The sequence below is a fragment of the Argiope bruennichi genome, chromosome X1 (genome assembly GCF_947563725.1).
Source record: "Argiope bruennichi chromosome X1, qqArgBrue1.1, whole genome shotgun sequence".
NCBI lineage: Eukaryota > Metazoa > Arthropoda > Arachnida > Araneae > Araneidae > Argiope > Argiope bruennichi.
The window spans coordinates 19,574,601-19,596,850 of record NC_079162.1 but is presented as its reverse complement, the minus strand read 5'-3'; the positions used below and the strand labels follow the sequence as shown (position 1 = coordinate 19,596,850).

Sequence of the window (22,250 nt, the reverse complement as noted above, 5' to 3'; positions counted from 1 at the left end):
AATTTAATATTCAGAAACAGCATTGTACTTGAGTTTTGGTACATTGCTATTTTTTCATTGAGTTTATATTAATGATGATGTATAAGGGCATATTCTTCTTTTATTTGATCATGATCAAGACTTAAAAAAATTTTTTTAATGTATTACATCATTCTTCCGTAAGTAAATTTACCCTCCATACTATTTATTTGTCATGTTTCACTCATTTCGGAATTACTATTTTTCGTCTCTTTTTGAAGTTTGAATAATAAGTTGAATAATTAATTTTATTAATCTAATATATCAACTGTTAGAATTCTAGTGCATATTTAAATTAAGTCTGCAAATGATATTATTTAAATAAGAATAAAAATTTATGTAACTCATATACAAAATAAATTTTTCAAGACATCAGATTTTGAATTCAAGTTTTATTAAAACTGCTTAATTTTACTTGTTAAAGGTATCATTATGTTATTTTCCTTTTTTTTAATAAGAAATGTAAGGAACTGAAGGTTTTTTTTTTTTTTTTTTTTTTTTTTTTTTTTTAAATCAGCAGTAAAGAAAGGTAGAATTTAAAAAAAGTATTACATTATTAAAAAAAAAAAAACGCAATATGATAAATTGTAACATGCGAACATTGCTTTGGCATTGACACATTTTATTAAAGCAGTTTTAACAGAATTATTTTCTATTTATTGAAAAGAACATGAATATTTTTATTATATAAAATGTAATTTCCTTTTATTTGGAGTCGCTCTGATTATACAGTATGTTAAGAGATATTGTTTATAATTTATAATAGCTTTAGATAAATAATGATATCACGATATATCGAAAAATATCAATTTGTGTTGAACAATATATCGCGATGATGAAGTTTGGTCATCTTCCAGCCTTAATACTCATAATGACTTCATATATATATATATAATCAGAATAAATTTAAGTAAGTTCCAAATTATCCTGTTTTCATTCATTGAAAACTCTTTTCATTAAAAAAAAATCGTCATTAATATTAGGAAAAGCCATTAGTAATATGAAAAATTTCGATTTGTAAAATGAATGAGAAGAACTGGAGATAATTTGATAATTTATCAAAAATAAAAGCATCTAACACAAAAAGTACTAGCAATAAAAAGTTATGATGTGATTTAAGATAGTGTGAGTGCACTGCGACTAGAATAACTTTCTCCTTTAATTTTAAACTGTGTGAAACAACGGCGAGATACGAAATAAATTCCATGATGACGTAATGCGTGGAAAGATTTATTTCGTATCATGATTATAAACTCTGTCAAGGCAGAAGGTTTTAGTGATATTGACATTTATAGGAGAATGAAAAATACGTTAGAATTTATGCCTCATATTATAGTTTCCAAACAACGTAGTGATTTTTACCCTGAGAATTAAGTGTGATCAGACTATTTTTTCATTATCTTATAAAATTTTCAAACTTTTTAGAACCGCACGTTCCAGCATTCGGAAAAGGCTGCCGAACCTTGCAGTTTCGTTGTAAATATCCAGGGCATTCTCGCATCAATGTATTTTACGGATCAGAAATAGGAAATACAACTCATAAAACTACTACTGTGTTGTCTTGTTTTAAAAACTTAAAGGTAAGTACCACAAATAAATTTGACAGTATATTGGTAACAATAAAATACTTTAGAATATTTTTGTTTACTGTAAGGTGCCTAAACATTAATTTCTGATGAATAAATGAAGATTTCCGCTATTAAAATTTGATAATTCACCTTTTTCAAAATAATAACTATTTTTTATGTTAAAACACTTCTTTTTTATTTATTATTGAATATTTTATATCATTTTGAAATTAACAGCGGTAGATAATCTCTGTCACTTTTAATGATATTACTTAAAATATTGTTTGTGCCCCTCCAGAAAGTTTTTTTTCCCCACTTGAACTGGCCATATAAGTAAATAAAACGAAATTTTGATTTAAAAGAAGAAACGGTCAGAAACGACATTCACATACACATGGGTGAAAAAAATATTTAATGGACCGAAAATCAAGGTCAAAGAATGCTGCTAATTTTTGTTATCCATTATATTAGTCTTAATATTTCAGCATGTCTTAACTGAGATTGATTTTGCTATTAGTTTCAAATCTTTGGATTTATTCTTTTTAGCCTATTCATCCAGTGCGAGTCGCAGTGATGCCCCTCGGTGCTTCGATGGAAGTTGCTTTTGACGGGGGCCCTCGAAAATGGCCACTCTATAAGTCAGGACATTATCAAAAATGTAAGTTGTTTCTTGAAAAGTATGTGAGAACATAAATATTTTTGTTCATGAAAGGGAATTTAGCAGAAAGTAGTTTGCGTATCATATTTTAAGGCACACCCATATGAAAGTGGAATATCTTTTTAAAAGCATTATTTCACGTGATAAAGCTTTGAAGTCTCTCCAGTTGATTGAATACGTACCAGGAGAAATGAAATATCAGCACCGGTGTACCCTTAAGGTAAAAAATATTGACCGTGCAATGAATTCCTTCAAAAAGGTTAAGAACTCAATAATCCAATTTTTGCCGTCAGAAGGACATGTAACCGGATTTAAAATCGAATATGTATGAGTTGAGTGTATGTCACGAATTTCTTTCTGAGCAGCAAGTTTTACATTAAAAGAAATGAAGCTAACATGAACAAACCTGAGGTAAATGTTCTCCTAGATTTCCAAATAGGATTTTTAGTAAAAAAATATCTAAATTTGAAAGTAGAAATTTTAGAATTCTTTTTAGTACAAGGAAGTAGAGTATTAGAATATCAAACTGTGATTCAATGAAAATTTTCTTTCACTTGGCGTGTTTAAACTTGTGCGCTCTTAATCTAAATATTTTTCTCTTTCAAAAGTTAATTTAGGATAAAAGGGTTTGAAAGATAAAATTAATTTAAATAAAATATCTGATGGAGACATTAAATTTATTAATTGGTGTATAAATAGATTTTTAGAGATTCAAATTCTTTTCTTGTTTGACCATTTGAACTGATAAAAGGTAAGTAGGTGGTTTTGGAAAAAAAAAAAAAAAAATTATCATTCAGTATTTTTTACAATTGAAAGAATTTATGATTTTTATTTTCATCAAACTTTTACTTTTGATCTCACTGAGAGGGGAAAAATAATAATTGATTTTTTCTCTTTTCTTTGATAGTAGAAGCAAGTAATCCAGAGCTTTTAGATATACAAATCGTGATTGATCCCATCAGATATAATAGTAAGCATTTTTTTTATATTCGTTCATTTTTATGACATAAAAATTTGAAAACGATGAATTTTATCTATTTCGCTACGGATAAGATTTCGTATATTATTCGTATTCGCGGAACATTCTTCGCATTTAAGCCGCTTTTTCTTACAGTTTTTTGTGGCTAATCGATCATGGGTGCTACGCAAAAATGTGTGTTTATTGTAAGCAAGGGCCTTGGTAGCCTCTCTATTGGCTCCGGTTAATTCTTGCTCATTATGTATATTCTTTCTCAATAATATCGATTACGTAGCTTTCAGGACTGTCATGGGTGCATGCTTAAAGTGAATAGGGCTACATCGCTAAGGCTCCATACCCATTAAGTAATAATCTCATTCATCTTGTTTACATGAAGCAGAGAAGCAAAAGATTTTCTTTAATGAATGGCATTCCATCTGCTGTTTTTTCAAATGATCATTTAAAAAAGAACATTTTCACAGGTTTTTTCAAAAAAGCAAGATTTTGTAAAGATTACTAGACCAATGTCGGGTCTTCTTTTGCTAATTTTTAAAAATCTTAGACATGTGCACGTCATTTTCATACATGTACATTTCAGGACACGTTGCCATGAAAAAACCTGTGACTTCCAGATAAGAATAAATGAAACTCGCTATTACTTGCAAGTCACAGGTATTCGATCACAACTTTGATATTTTACATATTTAGCTATAATATGATGTGGTAAATACGAAGTAGCAAAATATGAAAAAAACTGGCATTTAAAATAAGTGCTTAAAATTATAAGCAAAATGTAGCCAAGAAAACGAAAGCAAATAAAAGGCAAAATAAATTTTTCCACACAAGTTTTGATTATTCCTATATGTTGTAAGGGAAGTCAGGAACGGGTTTTTGAATTTATTTTTTCTAATAACAACAAATGAAATTTCGATATTTGATGATGAAAATCCTTGGTTTGAGAAAAAGAGGCTGATTAAAGAGCTATTTAGTGTCACGAACATCTTTCACTCTCAATATAGTGATCTGACTATTTCTCAGATGATATCAATCGATAAAAATTAGTTCTTGTCCGCTCCAAAACAACATCAAAAATATTCTGATTTTAGATCAAATTTTATCATATACATCCTTTTAAATATCGAAAAAAATTGCACAAAACAACATTCTTATTTTTATCATTCTAGTCGTTTTTACCCTCTTGTCAACAACAGTTTCTGCATATACATGTATCACTCATATTCACCAAGCAGATAAAAAGTAATCAGCTAGAAAACCAGAAAATCTCTTTTATGGCAAAATCAAACATGTTTATAAGCATTGCATCACTTCGTTTAAAACATCAAGGATCATGCTCTCTCACTATAAACTTGTTCAAATATTGATAGGGAATTTATGTTCAAAGGAATAAGCATTTTAGAAGAATCGACTTAACTATAGACATACCAAGATTCAGAAAAATAAAATAAAATCATTTCCTAGCACGTGTGTTATTTCTAATAGAACAGCATATTTCGATAACAAGGAACATTTGGATATGCTGACGACTTATTCAGTTAGTAATCGTAATTCCGGCCTAGTTGTAAAAGAATACAAACGTAGTTTTCTAAACTCTCGGCATCCTTCTAGAAGTGTGTTTGCAGAAGAGCTTAGCGATCTTACTGTTTGCAGAGGAACTGGAAGGATGAGGCATTATATATGTAATGCAGAAACCGACATTTTGCCTTATTTTTCAAATGCCGTCCTACAAGTGTCCGAACATTCAGTCCAAAAGTCAGTATTCCATTACTGACAGTTTAAAGAAATTTGTCATAACTGGTATCCACTCAATAATCGTGGGATCCATGGACTGATACGATAGTTGCATGGAAAATTACACGAGCGACGTCTAGAATTTTGCAATTCGGCTTCATTTAAGGTAAAATCAGAACCTTCTTTTCAAAGAAATGCAAAATGGACAGAAAAATGTTGATTTAATCAAGAAAGGAACATTAATCTTGAAAAGGATCCCTTTTGGAGCGGTAAAAATCCAACCATCATCAGTGGCAACTTTCTATAAATGTATAGGTTGGCATTTTTATAAGTTCTTTGCTTATTCCTATTTTTTACAGCAGTATATTTGATGTTTACCAATATATTCAGTTAGTTTTAACTGATATTATGTTTGAACCAAGGGATGAATTGATTTTGTCAATGCATTCTTTGTACATCTTTGTTGAAAAATTCAAAAAAATGTCCTCAAATCCCTATATATTCAATCGTTTATGGGCAAGCATTATTAAAAGAATGTAACTATGTGTAGATGTCAAAGGTGTTCATTTCGAACATATTTTTCAATTAGCACTTCAATTAGTATGTTATCTGGCCATTTTTCAAAAAAATAAAAGTTAATAAATGTGTCTTTATTGCTTGCTTCTCTTCTTTAAATACTTTTTCGTGATATGTATATTGTTCCTGAAAATTACGACGAAAACTTCGCTCAAACACTGGTCAGATGTATGGGAAAATGATCTATTTCAATAAATTTGCCTTTTAATATATCAGCAATATTTACAGAGAGAAGCGTGAAACCTTGTATTGTTCTAGATGAGTTTATGGAAAGCATTTTACTCAATGAAAAATTTTTGCTATGGGTGTCGGATGAATTTTTTAAAAAAACTTTTTATTATTCTTTCTACAGAAAACAAAGTATTTTTATTCATTTAGATAAAAAGAGAAAAAAACTATTTTATTTTCGCTTTCCTAAAGGAAACATATATCTAATTACAATATTTAAGAAAATAAATGCTTGGTTCCATTTTTTGGAATACCCTATATAGATAACAATGATTTGTAAAAGTCACCAAGTTTATATTTAAAAATTATTTTCTATTTTCATGCTAATATATTGATTCTTTTCCCCAACAGAAGATCTTACAGTTTTCCGAGTTCTTTGTAAAGCTTTAGGAGAAAACGTAAGTGACTTGATTCCTTTTTAATATGTTTCAAAAGTAATAATTTAGTCATTAAAAACCAAAGACGATTTTCATTTTTCCTCCTAAGATATAACCCCAATAGTTAATTAATAATTACAATTGTCAATTATTGTTATTTATTGCAAGGTATTGGAAATGCAAGAAGGATATCATTCGTGAAATCAGGATGATTTTGAGATTGTATCTGCATGCTTTTTTGGCTGCATGCTGTTTTGAAATATGATATGCATTCTACTGGTTAACAATAAAATTAGTAATTTAACCAGTTAGTGTCACGATTATGAACTGCTGACTTTCACTGCTAACTAAATATTTTCAAAAAATATGCTGACACATTTCAAGTCCACTTGGCTTTGTCTTTCATCATTCTACGGTAGTTCATTTCTAAATAGATTCAGAAACTTGATTTTTTATTTTTCTATATTTTAAAAGTAGTTCTCATTTCTTAATTCTAATTTCTCAATTTCGGAGTAATTACTCTGCAGTTTTTATAACACTTTTATAATATTATTCTTATGCAGCAAGATTCATTGGTTACTTTGATTTTTTTATACAAAGCTTTTTGATATTTTTCTGTACCTATTAAAATAAGACAAATGTCAAATTTTCCAGATTTTTTTAATGGATATTAAGTTCTACACAGTACTTTGCCTGTTTAACATCACTGAACTTGAATTATTTGATTATTTTTTTAATATTCATATATGAATTGATTATTATGTCCTCATCAAAAAAATTCTTAAATGAATTATTTATGCGAAATTCTATAAATATACTTGTGCAAAATTTCATAGTTTTAGTTTCAAATAGTATAATTAAAACTAATTGATGAACTTTATGAATTATTCATTATCCTGTTAACATTATTAATAATTGAAAATATCAACATAGTAATTCAAAATAAGTAAACGAATAAAGACAGCAATTTTTTTTCTAGACGATTGCTTAATCCTTTAATTAACAAAATGTTGGTCGATCTTTCATATTTCAGTCATATGAAAATTTGTCGCAAAGCAAGAGAAATGAGACAGAAGTAAGAAAGCAAAAAGATATAGTAAATAAAAAGAAATAACAAAAAAGGAAAGAAATATAAACCTGTAATATTCTGGAAAAAATTTCTGATTCCACGGTAGATATTCCGTTCTTTGTGATCGTTAATGAAATGTCCAAAAGTTAAGTTGCAAACACGAAACATTTGATATCTCAAATAAAAATCAGTTTATCGCAATAAAAATTCGTATATACATGTGACTAATACTACAGGAAATCTAAGAGTAAAATATCTTAAAATTTCATATTATTTTATGAATACAAAAATAATATATATATATATTTTTGGAAATTTTTTTTTAAATGGTTACTTCAACTCTATTCAATACTTTGCACGCTTGAGATGGCATGATAAAAAGGAGTAAATATTTTTAGATATGCAAAAGTAACCAAAAAAAATCACCAGAATACATCACTGATATTTCACGCATCATCTGGCAAATAATACATGTGATCTTTTTGTACATTTTACAAATCTTACGGTGCGGCCTCTATAAAAAAATGAGATTGTTGATCAAAGCTTGTGGAACAAATCATATTCTTGTGTCAGATTGGATTTTCAATCATGGAGGGATCTGGGACTGGCTTGATGCCATTCAAAGGCTCTTCCTAGAGCATCCCAAACACGATATAACCTTATAATAATACGATAGAACTAACCACGATACCACGATATAACTAAGATCCGGTGCTTTGGATAGTCACAACAATGACGAATAATCGCCTTCTTCAGAAAATCATTCACCAGATGAGATCTGTGGGGCTCTTTTATAAAAATGAGTTCGTTGCTAACATCTACCCGGAATGGCCTCGTACAAAACTTCATGAATCATATATGAAGCTTCTCTGTACCACTGTGTAAAATCACAGAACCGTCATTTAAGAATTATAAAGGTGCAACATCCTGAAACGATTGATTTTTATTATGTTGGAAAGATGTCGCTCCGGATAAGAATTCTTTGACGATCATTCTATACTCTTAATTTTGACCCACTTGTAAGAGAACATGGCCCCGATTTTCCTATGTTCAAAAATGATTTTTCTGGATTCTCAGAAACACGTTCATTTCATCTATGTTTTGAGAGAAAGTGATCCTTCAAGCATCTGGAAGAAATAATCCGTCTCATCTGCACGTCTGAATGGAAATAATGGTTCTAATCGCTGTAGTAAGGGCCCGAAAAAGTGTAACCGTTCTATCGATAAAAGTATTTTTAAAACCACGTTTCTCTCATAACCAGGAATAATGGCTTTGGGTCATCTTTAGACAGCCTACCTGGGGATAGTACGTATTGTTTGAAATTGTTTCTGTCGCCTGGATATCGTCATAAACATTCTTAGCTATCGAGAGTGCTCTTGTAATGAGCTACAAATAAACTTACAAAAGAATCCATCTTAATTCATCGTCTTAATGGTTCTGATAACTCATTTTTTAAATGCTTAAATAGCCCCTCATGTTCATTTCTCCAAATTATATAGAACATAAGTTTTTAAAATATGAAATAGTTGTTTTGAATAATGACGAATAATGCGTTCGTTCACCCCTCACAAATATTGAGCTGCAGATATTGTTTTAAGTCAGACATTACAAAATAAGGTAATTAGGATCAGAACTGTATATAAGCAGCTTCCCCAAGCTCATTGGTATAACCATCCAGCAAAATCCATAAATAATATTCACACTTCCTTGAAGAGATAATAATTGAAGATAAATTATCTTAATAAAAATAATCTATTTTATTAATGCTTGCTGATTCCTCACTCATTGGAGTTACAAAAATAGTAAAGTGAGTAAAAATAAGACAAAACGTTTAGTTAAACTTTAGGAAATGTATTACTTGGAAGTAAAATTTGTTTTTGTAATTATTTTTTCTGTACGAATGTTTAATAGAGGGTTCAACATTTTTATTACAGACTTTGACATTTCTCATAGGCAATGAACCATCTGCTACCAATCCCCATCCGGCGAAAGCAGAAACATCTATAAAGTGAGAAAAGATTTCTTAAATAAATTTTGCTTCTTATATTGCTAGCTATAAGTGCCAATTTAAGCTTGAATTCAATATTTTGATGTGGTTTAAATCATTTTCAGATGTGAGTGAAAGAGATAAATTAAATTACTTCAAAATAAATGCGAAAAAATACACAGCAATTACAAAGTAAGCATTGAACTTAAACTCCTTGCATTCAAAAAGGAATTGCAAGTATGAAAATAAACGATAAGTTGTAAAAAAAAAAAAAAAAAAAAAAATGTTTTTTAAAAAATTGTTATGAATTTTCTGTATGAACCTCTTTTATTGCTCAATTATATCTACAGGTCTCTCCAGAGACAATAGAGTATGCTGCTATCACGAAGCTTTATTGTAGTAATTGTATGCAGCCTGGTTTCAAACCATATAAAATCTATTGCACAATGGATTGCGAAATATCCAGTTCAGAAAAATGCTGAGAAATGAATTCACTTCCTAATACTAGGTTCTTTAACACCATCAATTACAACTTGTGAAGCACTTTATCCACCGGATCTCTTAATTTTTTTTTTCATCAACAACAGTGTTTTCATATTGGTTAAATTACTGCAGAATGTTGTGATGATTCGACTTATCCCTCCTCTGTATAAATATGTAATGTGGAATGCTCGCAACACTGATACAAGCAATATAATTTTGCATATTGAAAAAAAAAAAGATTTCTACTCATCGATAATAATCCCGAAATACTTACTAAAAGCATGCACTGTAATGATGGTAGTTTTTGATAAGTTAAGAACTTTCAATTGTGCAAAGGCCTCATTTTCCTTTAACTGCTTTTTTTTTTCAAATATCAGTATCCATTTTCGAAACAGAGACAGGCTTTTTTTTAAAGGGGGGGGGGAAACTGAATTTGGAAATTAGAAAAGATAGATTTAGCCAAAAAGTGCATATCTAATGAGTAATAGGCACTTAAAAATGCAAAAATTTTGATCGCTAACGATGAATTAGTTCCAGGTTTTTTCAATATATTACGGAATGTAATCAATGAAAGACATTTTTAGATATTTATATAAAAATATTAATCAATCCAAATAGAATTTCTACATCTTTCGTGATGATTATATTTGTGAAGTTTACTAATTACATTGAATTTTATATTCAAAGTGACAGTAATTCAATCATTACATATAATCAGTGAATACAAAAAATATTTCTGTACAGAAATAGATGTGGAATTTAAAATCAAGCAATTCAGTTGTCAAACATCGATATACAAAATGCTCAGGTTTTTTAACCTGTTTCTGCTATAAAAGCTATTTTATGAAGATTTAGTCATGACATAAGATTTGTCCCTACTTTACAATTTTTTGAATTTTTTTTTTCTTTCATATTGAAAATAAAGATTTTATCCCAGAAAGTTTTTTTACCAATACATATTTCTTTCAAAAAATCATTCCCTAATTGCAATTTTTTGAATTCAAAGTATCCTTCGCTATCGGATCGAAATTATTCTTAAAAAGAATGACCTCTGGGCTTCAAAACTGCATATAACTTTAATGCCTTAAAATGCATTCTAATACTTTAAGCTCCTATGTAATTCCCAATTTTACGTTTACTATCTTTATTTTAAGAAGTATTGTTTTGCAGAAATTTATAAAGGATATTGTTTCTTTATTCGCTTGGCATTTTTGTTCAAAATGATAAAATTTGCAATTTAAATATGAATAAATAAAGATGAAAGTTTCTAATTTAGTATGAAATTTCGTTCATTCTTGATATATAATCCTTTTTATTTATTTTTTAATCTATAATTAAGAAAGGTCAAACAATGAAGCAGCTAAATTCTAATTTTCATGAAAGTGAGTGATTTAGCAAAGGAAATCATTCTACTGTTTTAACGTTATTAATTAATACTTTTTTCGTTTCTATTTTTGTGTTCATTTATTTCAATTTCTTTTTCTTTTAATCTCTGAAATAACAACAACAAAAAGAAACAGGATGGTTTGATCTGATTTGAATTTTACATCCAAAATGAAAACTGCAAAGAAAAATTTCTCTCAAAATTTAAGTACATTCATTCTGGATTACAAAAAAAGCGTTACATGAATTTAAAAATAAAAAATTAAAAAAATTCATTGCATTTAGAAGATTTTTTAAGGTACTCAAATTTTGTTTCCTAAGATTGTAAGGATGATGTATGATGATTATGATGCATGTATTATGATGATGTATGATTAGTTCCATTTATATATAACAATCTAAATATTATTGTCTACCTTTTGAGTTCTTCTAAAAATAGTTTTTAATTCATTTTATTTGTAAATATTCTATTTTTAGGATCGTGTGTAATCACCCTCACTCAGTGCACCTCAAACTCACCCAGAAATCAAGTAAAAAGCTCAAGAAAGATAATCTAGTGAAGGTCAGGTAATTTTTAGAATGAAAGGGAATTATACTAAAATAAATTTCAGAAAAAAACACTTTTATTATTGCATTAAAGATGATAATATTTTGTCTTAATTAGTTTCTATATTTTGGTATTTAATTTATAATTCAACATTAAGAAATCATGAAGTAAACTTTTTCTGAAATTCACCTCCAGGTGACGCCATGGATATGAAATCGAAATTTAATTGTGAAATTCAACTGTACTCAAGCTTTAATAATTAAAGTTCTGAAAATTTTGAAATAGAATATTGTCACCGAAAATATACAAATTTAGACAATTTCAACCTTCGAGCCCATCAGAAAATGAGAGAAAAATCAGCTCTAAAATTTCATTTTACAAAATTCTATCTACATATATTCAGGGACTAAGTAGGGAATCTTCTCAACCTCTTTGTATTTTTAAAAGTATGAAATGAAGTTTTGAAACCACTCGATATTTCTTCTCTCCAACTCAACAGCAATTGAGATGCTGTTCATGAAAGGAAGAAATTTAAATGCTGAAGCTACTCAATTTTAATTATTAGAGCACTCTAAAGATTGTACCAAGTAGCTTTCATTTCTTTTTCAGTCACCTCCCTCTTTTTTTGCCTAGAAAAAGTAATAAAACAGCGCATCGTTTCAGAAACTGAATAGGGGTAACTTGGTATTTGCGTTTGGAAAACTACCCACAGGAGTACCCAAATAAACTTGAATTACTAAAGGAATACATTTTGTAAACTATTATTGTAGTACTTGGAACATCTTTTGAAGCGGCATAGTAAAAGGGTGGGTATGAAAGTTATATAGTATTGCTATTTCCTATTCTCCAGAAATTAAAAAAAAAAAAAAAAAAAAGTATCCGTCCTAAAGATTTTGAGGGGAATCCAGTGCGGATTTAATAGTGTTTTGTCCCTGGTCAAGGTGCATTATGACTCCCTCTTTTCAAAACTGGTTATTATTTTCGCATTTCTACAAGTTTTTAACTTCATCAACCCGTTATTGTTTTACTTTAGTTAAATTTCCTTATCTTTTTAGATTTATAGTAATATATTTTATTTATTTATTTTCTTAGTGTGCGTATAGTATGGAAAAATGACTAAATTAAATTTAAAAAAAAGAAAAGTTTAATTATTTGTACTTATTTCCTAACTCATAAGTAAAAACTTTTAATTATTACTTTAACTTTTCTTATAAGGAAATAACAAACTTTATTATTTATTATAGCAAAACCAGTTTAAATGAATATTTGATATTTAAATATATTTTAATAAATTTTCATTGCACATTCATACATTTAATAATAATTATAAAATTCAGAGTAAATATTGCATAGTAGCTCTAATGTTTTTTCATTTATAAAATTATAACGTTTTATGCATTGATTTATTTGTCAATTAGGCTAATGACATTCCTTAATAAACCTGTTAATGCTCTCAGCCCAACGATCCTAGGTGTCCGCCACGTGGGGGACCTGTATAAATCTTAGAATAGAAACAGGAAAAGAGGATGATATCTGAAAGAAGATATATTTGAAGTTAAATATTAAAAATAGAAAAAAAAAAGCAATCAAATTCCTCCGGTTTGAGTGGTAAGAATTTGAACATTCACAATTTTGGCTATATTTCTTAAAACCAATTACTAGCATCGAATGTTCTTGAACTTTATGTATAGATCAGAAACTGTTAGAATGGAATCTTAAATAATTTACTTCCAAGTCTCAAAAACATAGAAGAAAAGGAATATTAATATACTGTAAAACTCTTTATAAAAAAATAATTAACTTATTATAACACCAAAATTGAAAATGGAAAATTTGAAAATTGTACTTAATCATTTGAAATATTCTGACTGTGATAACGCTGGGACCATTCATTTTTTAAAAAATCTTTTTACAAGAGTTTATGTTTGAATAATATATGTAAATTATTTTTTCTGGAAAAAGAATGATTCATACATTTATGCCCAGATTTTTTGAGATTTGAAATAGCACATGTCAAACAATAAAAAATGAATTTGCTTAAATTAAACCGATAAAAGTAAAACTATAACACTCAGAAGCCTAACACTTTGGCTTCTGAGGAAGTTGTAAGTAAAAAGTGAAATTTTTTCTTTTTACACGTCTACCATGGAAAAGTGTCAGTTTGTAAAAGGCTTCCCTTACATTCATCTATGGAGACAAAAAGTTTCATAATTTTATCGACAAAATTTGCATATGCATGTTTATTTCAAAATTTAGAACTAATCGAAAATTTAGATGAATGATGATTTAGATGATATTTATTTTAGAATTGTAAATTTATTCAGTACATAAAAACTGATCTGACAGAAAAACTTAAAATGCAAAAATGATAATAAATAATCTCATAAATTTGCCATTTTATATCTCAGCAATGTTTACAGAGAGAAACATGACACTTTATAATCTTCGAGATGAGTGAAAGGAAAACATTTTACTCATTGGCAATTTTTCACAGTGACGGGGAGGGGGGGGGAGACATACAACAATGTAATTTTTAAAATTTTTTGTTATCCCTCTCTACAGAAGTCAAAACATTTCCATTCGTTTAGGTAACTTATTTAAGGAAACTTAATAGAAAATATATGCCTGATTGCAATAATTAAGAAAATAAACGCTTGTTCCAGTTTTTGGAGCATCCTGTTTATGTTTAGATCCTTGTGAAGGAACTGAAGACTATATTTTCACTTGTATTTCCTTTAAAGTTATGTTTTCGTTTCGATATATGTTTGTAGATATGAAGTAGATGACGTTTAATGTCTGTAAATATGTAGTAAATAAGGTATTGGAACGGGCCACTCTTCGTTCACCTCCACAGATAATAAGAAAATTTTGGTAGAATGAGTGCTATATTTTCTCATATAAATTCACGATTTGTTCTTCATTGTTAATAGATTTTCTCATCATGAATCATGAATTTACATGATTTGTGCTTAATTTTTAATATTCTTGTTAATTTTTCAAGGAGTTCTTGATACTTTATAATTAATAATGTGTAGCCTTATATAGAAGATGAATTTACTTTCTGTTTGACTTTCTCTCCCCCCCCCCCCATTTCTTTTTCACTTTGAGAGTAAAAACGCATATTTAACGTTCATTGAGCTTTTGCAAATTTATACTTATGGTGTAGAATGCTAAATTATAGGTGTTTTTTCAAGTTAAGATTATCATAATCAAAATGGAAGGATTGTATTTTTACAGGTTCCCTTTTATGGCGAAAAATTGTTTTCTCTCGACGTTTGGTTGAAAGATTCTATGGGTAGGAAATTGTATAATATTTCTTCATTACATATTCAATGGAGCCTTTCCGATTCCTCAATAGCCGGAGATCCAGATTCGAAGAAGAGTTTCACTACTCATGCGAATGCAGCGGCAGGATATACCAGAATTTCCAGAGGTTCGTTTTCTCATCAGATGAATTCATTTTTAAGGCTGACACATTTTTAGTCAGAATTCCCTCCTGAGGGTATATTACTCTATGATGAAAGCCATACAAGAATTGAAATTAAGAGAATGAGGCAGCAAAACTGTGGGTAGAATTAAATAAAGGAAAAATCAGGGGAAAATGTTGTTCAATATATTTTTTTCATGTTTCGGGAGTGATTTGCACTTTGTTTTCTTATATAATGTAATAATATGGTACATTATGAGATAATAAAAACTGAAAATTATGATCCTTATATTATTTTGGATTTAAGGATTTTGGTTATGACCTTTTAGGCAGAGGATTACGAATTCAAAGCTAATATCCGCCTTAATTCAAAACTTTATGGGGGTCTCGAGCAAGCTAAATTTGCCTGACCTCATTTTCCCACTGGGATGTAGAAAAGAATCACATCGTTCTCTGATAGAGGATCAAAATTATAGTCCAAAAATAGCCCTCAAAACGGGAAGCACATTTGCTTAGACGGATCTAAATGCTTCATTTCTGTCAATTTGATTTCCGCAATATATTTTGAGTATTCGTATATTTATATCATATTATATATTTTGAGCATTCGTTTATTTAAGTATAATATATTTTGAGTGTTTATATAGCAATATATTTTGAATATTTGTAATCCGAATATTTAAAAAGACATTTTAAAATCTAATATTTCTATGAATCATTTATTATTTGCTTGGATTTTTTGAGTCTTTGCAATGAATGCAATTAAATTAGCTTCCTCAACACGTATTTTATATTAAAATTCGGTTTGTGCGATTTTGGTAGATAAATTAAAAAATTTATTAAATTGGCCAACTTTAAAATTTCTTGAAATTCTTCAAGTTTGATATTTCTTTAAAAAGATTTTAAGAATTTAATGAAAAATTTGATTCATTTTCTCTTCAACCGATAATTTTGGGTATTTTCGCTGAGAAGTTGGATAGGTGTTGTGAATATTCACAGCCAATCATACATTCCTATGGGATCTTTTTTTGTACATTTTGAACTACTCTGTGCATCTAATTTATATACAATTTATTTTATTTGTGGACGAATCCTTATCAGGTTATATGTAAGTCAACCATCTAACTCTCCGACCCGCCCTAAGGCACACGGATTTAAACCATAAAACTGAATGACCGGACCGCCGCAACAGCAATTGGCGGGAACTGTGGTTGAGTCGTAAGGGCCGTCACCGGCCACGGTACAACCCTCCCCGAAGGAAGTACGTCCCGTCATCGATGGGAGGAGCCAGATCCCCCACCTATTAGTGTACCCTCCAGGGTGGCGAGATCCAACCACCATGCCGGAAGCATCTCATCCTCATTTCGAGGTGCCCCCCACCCTAGGGACTCAGGTTATATGTAAATTAAACATCATTCCCTATAAATATACGTTTCATTAGATTTATTCGTAGTATTTTTTATTTACTTCACTTGTCATTCTTCATTAAAAAATTTGTTACCATGAATTTTATGTAAAAGTAAGGGCCTCGTGGTATTGGGAATTCTGAAAGTATAGAATTTTCTTGCCCCCAAGCAACAAGGTTGTTTGTTTGTGTGAATTATGATATTCATTGGCTCATGGCCAATTTTGAGAGTCCCCAAAGCAGCAAGAGAAATTTTCGTTTTATTGAAATTTTTAACTCTTAATTTGGATCATATTTGAAAGAACGATAGTAGCACTTACAGCATGCGTCCACTTCATCTCAAAGCCTTCTTTAAAAGGACAAGAGGCAGATCAAAGAAATTCCAATTTTTAGAATCCTAGAGCACTCTTCCCTCTTAATTAGAGATGAATGTAGTGATGATATTGATTTGAAAAATTTCATTGCAAATAACCATAATGAAACTCTGAAATATTTAGAAAAAATTCATATTTTAAACTAAATTCATGAAATAAAGAAACGAGTCTGCGAAACAGAAAAGAAATTGAAAACTTAAAAACAAAAAGATTTCACAGAATTTTTGTTGAAACAAATATAGAAAGTTAAGCTCCAAACACTAAAAGGTTCAGATACATTTATTTATTTAGACGTTAATAAAACTGATAAAATTAAAGAATGAATCATTTAGTCCAACAGATATGATAGTAAAAGGAAAAGTGCCAATTATATTTTGAAAGCTTGTAAAAATGCAAAAGATAAGTAAGTTATTCCTCTTACTTACTCCCAAATTTAGATTTTTTTTTGCTATTGTACGTTTTTATTTATATGCCACGGAATGTATACAGGAAAAATATAGCCCTCCAAGATAAATTTCAATTGAAAATACTTCAATTTATGCTTTCATTCTTGAGGTCATTGTGTGAAATATTTTTCGGTCATTATTCAAATTAGAATTTTTCCTTGAAATGTAAAATGAATTTAAAAAAATAAAATATTTCTTCGTTCTTCAAACCTTATTTTCCTGATTTCCTCTTTTTCTTTTTCTTAGATTTCAAAGAGCTTAAAATGACTGGAGGTACTGGAAAATTAACAGTAACGGCGAAAGTTATCGGATATCGGAAAGAGTTTCTCGAAAAATTAGGAACACTTGAGACGGTAAGCAAATATTTTTTTTGTTTGTTTTTTGCGAATAGAATATTAAAAAAAGAATTTCGTTTTTGAAAATTTTCTAACATTTCTGTATATTTGTGAGAAACATTGTTTAAACTATTGTACTAATAAAGCTTCAAATATTCTTATTTTAATGTGAACCACTATATCATCTAAATATACATAGTCTATCCAGTCATTTTAAGCGAACTAAATTTCTTGGGAAGACCTAAGAGTGTGAAATGTCTGGTTGATAAATCGAAATTAACAGCTAAAAGAGGATTTTTGTCAATGATGGTGGAGCAAAATACACATCAAAACAAGAGGATAGCAAAGCCTGTTTATAAATAGCTCTTTCCAAGCTGTCCAAGCATTTCGATAAGGACCGCGAATCTGCAAAGAAAGGACGGCCATCGTCTTCATTTATTGATGAAAATGTCAAACCAGAGAAGTCTCCTGGGTTTTTTTGGTTACAATTAACTCTCTGAATGATTGCTGATGAAGGAATGTGGAAAATTTGTCTCGCACAAGTTTCTGACAAAGTATTTGGAAGTGAGGAAACATAGGAAAGTTTCAAATATCGACTCCAAGTCCTGCACATTTCACAGTAATTATCCGAAAACTTCTAATCTCTACTTTACAATTATTTCTGGAAGATATTTTCGTATGTTTAGAATGAATGAAGCATAAAAAATTGACTTGTTTTGTAAATATAAATGAAAATAAAAGATACATAATTATTTTATTATACTTAAATATAAATTTGTTGATGGTCTCATTCAGTTAGGGAACAGAAGACAGTTTTTTCAAAATGACATGCTTAAAACAAGTATTTTTATATATTAGAATATGATAGTTTTTATAGAAATATATATAAAAAAATTAAATATGAAGGTAAAAAACAATGAAGCCCCCCCCCCAAAAAAAAGCATTATCCGGAAACCAAAACGAAATCGAAAAAGCAAATTAATTGTGAATATCCATTTATTATATCGCAATTCATCGTGAACCATCTTTCATGATCATGATACCGATAAATCAATATTTTTCAAAAACTGATCTTGATTTTTTTTTTCATAAATCGAAAATCGGCACAGCCCTACTCCTCAGTAAAGGCATTCAGGTGTTGGACGCTGTTTGACAATGTTTAACAATTATTTTAGCAGCACTCTCCGTTAACGAGCAAAATTTTGTCACTGATATATTTCTTTATGAATTACAGAAAGTCATTCAAAAACACCGAATATCAATAGTAAATTCTGAAAACTAATCTATTCAATGTGATCCTGAAACTGAATCAAAACTTAATACAAAGAAGAACGAAATGATATGTTTTTAATAAAATGCAGAAAGCAGTGGTTATAATCAGAGTAAATTTTCCCGGAAAGACTTCTCTTTGATAAAAATAACCCAAAAATCGCAGAACAAATATGAGAGGATAACAAATAATTTTCTAAAATGTTTGGAAAAATGCTGGAGAAAAAAAATCTTAAATGATGGAATAATTAGAGAAAATATTCATAATTTTAGAATGTATTTATGAAACATAAGGTTCACGAAGATTCTCTTTGTATTTTTAGGACGAGTTAAAAGAAGTTTCTGGCTATATTGACTTAGACCTTGTGAGCCTCCGAGATATAAATGAAGAAATGTATAATACAAATGACAGAGAAAATCAGGTAAAATCTTGGAAATTCATTACTATACTCATTTATAGTTAGTTCTCTTAAAGAATAAAATTAATCTACTATCTGTAAATTTTCATTAAATCGAGTTTTCTTCTGTAATTGATCAAACGATTGATTAATGGAAAGAAAAACACTCTTACGTGATTTCCTTATTAGACTCTTTTGGGGGCTCTACCTTACAATCAAAATAGAATAGTCACTGATATTAAAGGGTAGTTAGTAAGGTGAGGTTGTGCGATGGCATTTGGTTTTCATGGTATTCGATTCCTCTTCTCCTTCGGGACTGTTTCCAAGACCTCGACGACTCTAGGACTAGGAAGCCAAAATGCATTTACCATCTCAATATCAATTCAAATACTCTTAGTAGTGTTTAGGTCAGGAAATGTGGCTGGCCAGTCTATTTGGCGATTATCCTTCCCGGAATTCATCAATCAGAAAAGTCCTGTGTCGACGCAATAGCGTCACGAGAATAAATAATCTTTACCGCTTCCCTGACATCATCAGTGGCTCAGTAGGCATAAATGGCTATCGAACCAAGGTATCATTTTTTCATACCTTATCTTATACGATTTTAAAATGGAATGTAAACGTTCTAACGATTAGGCTTTATGCCTCCCCCCCCAAAAAAAAGATTACTTATTTGTACCCTCTATTACTATTACTATGTCCCTGTGTGGAGATGCTCTGTTGTCCAAAAAGAGAAAAAAAAGAATCAGAGAACAACTAAATCCTGAAAAAGTGAGCAATGGGCTCCAAGATCTCTTCTTTATTATTGTCAAGAGCTACATGCCATTTTTAAGAGACAGAGGTCTTTTCGTTCTGGCTAAGCCAGATGAATGTATAATTGAAAATACAATGATCTAGTACTCTCCAGTTGAACGTACTTTGGGAACCAATAATTAAGTTGAGCCTCTAAACATGGAAAAGTTTGTTATTTATATTTTATTCCAATTTGTTGTTTTCTGCAGAATCACATATATATTGTTTCAGAGTAGAAAAGAACGAAAACATTGTCGTTTTATAACAGACTTTTCTCATACAGTCTTTTGAAAGCAGCGATGCTGGTAATCGGCTGCCGTCGAGACCTCAAGTATAATCTGAGAATTTTTTCCATTTTCGTCACGCCTCTCAGCAATTGTTTATTTAGGTCAAATGGTTTTGTTGTATTAAAAGTTCCACTCTGAAACAACAGGGAATTATTTTAGAACGGACTTCGTAATTTCAGGCCGTGGTCAAATGAGGAGGATACTATCTGAGCTGACACCTTCTCTTTAAACTTCCACACTACACCGGCAGGACACTAAGCATTACTGATTTAATATGCATCAGACCCGCTTGTACGGCGATTCTTCGGTTGTATTGGATTTCGAATGTGAATAAGGCAGATATTTAAAGTCGGCTATCGGGCCTCTGACATGCCTTTGGGCTGATTTTCTCTTCAGGGGTATAATATTCTTACCTAGTCTTATGAATCTTTAAATTCCTCCAGTCCAGCTTGTGATGAGAATTTAATCTAAAGAAAAAGAACTATAATTTCTTACTGCCATGCCCAATTATTGATAGAAGAAATAGGTGAATAAAAATAGAATAGAATGGAATAGAAAATATCTCAGCATTCTCAGGGTATATGTACTGAAAATCAACATGACGGATATACACAACACATGCAACATCGCAGCAAATGTTCTTGACACACACACACACGTCCTTATGCTAATGGCAATCACTATTTTAGAATAAAATTAAAATTCTTTCAAATACTTTTACTAATCCAGAATTATATGTATATTGTTATTATAATATCTTTGCCATTTTTTATAAACATATTTCTAGAGGTTTTATTTTTTTTAAACTAAGCACTTTACTACCATCGGATACTGTAGTATTACCTTGCACATTCAGAAATCAACCCGTTGTGATTCATGCTAAGCCTGGAAGGAGCGGGGAAAACTCGGCTTTATTCATAAAAATTACAATTTTATGGATTGGAGTAGATTTATTGGAAATGATATTGGAACAATTTTTAAAATGGCGTACAATTTTGCTACATGCTAATTAAGAGCATTATGCGTGGAAGTTATTACAATAGAAAAAGATTTAAAAAGGGACAATTCTATATACCGTGATTTCATTTCGATATGTTAACCTTTCATACAAATGACAAATTATCCATGAAGAATTAATTCAGCTAATAAAAATCCTGGTAATATTTTGGAATCAGTAATATAGGATTTTGATTAAAATAGAAATTTAACATTATCTATTACATCTAGATTTACTGTATGTATATAACATTACACAAGTTTTAATTTTTATAAAAAATTTTACGGTTTTATTACGATTTTACAAAAATAATTATTTATTTGTGAATTCAACTAAACTAATTATTTTTTGTTAAGAGTTTATTTTCAAAGCTTTTTTACATTTCAGGAAGAAGAAACGTGTGATGGCGATTCTTGCAAAGAGTGATAAATCAATTCCTATAAGTATGAATGATGTTCAGTGTGAATAATAATTATTTAATAAAGAATATTTTATGACATTTGCTTTTGATGTAATTTTTTATTCGTTGGAACAGACCCAAATGACTCGAAAAGGGAAATAAATATAACCTAACTCAAATATTGACAATAATTTAGAATTAAATTATAATTAAACTGCAGAATTCTTAACTGTAGTTTAATTGTATTTGAAGATCATTTATTTACAAAGCCCAATAATGTAGCGAAATTTACATCGCAAGGAAATAATTATATTGTTATTATGAAAATATTATTAATTTCACGCACACAAACAGAAGTTATCCACTAAAGTCTTTACTCCTTAGGAAATCACCTTCTATAGGTAAGTGCGGATATCCCAATCCCGAGGTTCGTAGGATATTTTTCCCTTCAAAGTTATCCTCCCCTTAAGGGTGCCTACAATTTTGGAACGTAATGTTACCCAATGGAAAAAATATTTC

General features: G+C 29.6%; 1 protein-coding gene across 1 annotated transcript in view; it reads left to right on the top strand.

Moving 5' to 3' along the window:
- Nucleotides 1-21,830, top strand: part of LOC129959064 (nuclear pore membrane glycoprotein 210-like) — a 54,462-nt gene extending 32,632 nt beyond the window's left edge. The window contains exons 14-23 of the mRNA XM_056071860.1: nt 1,444-1,598; nt 2,133-2,244; nt 3,152-3,214; nt 6,107-6,153; nt 9,136-9,209; nt 11,532-11,616; nt 14,839-15,034; nt 17,500-17,606; nt 19,181-19,279; nt 21,719-21,830. Coding sequence (XP_055927835.1) covers nt 1,444-1,598; nt 2,133-2,244; nt 3,152-3,214; nt 6,107-6,153; nt 9,136-9,209; nt 11,532-11,616; nt 14,839-15,034; nt 17,500-17,606; nt 19,181-19,279; nt 21,719-21,757 — 977 coding nt within the window. The 3' untranslated portion in view covers nt 21,758-21,830. The remainder of the gene's footprint in view (nt 1-1,443; nt 1,599-2,132; nt 2,245-3,151; nt 3,215-6,106; nt 6,154-9,135; nt 9,210-11,531; nt 11,617-14,838; nt 15,035-17,499; nt 17,607-19,180; nt 19,280-21,718) is intronic.
- Nucleotides 21,831-22,250: the final 420 nt, after the last annotated feature.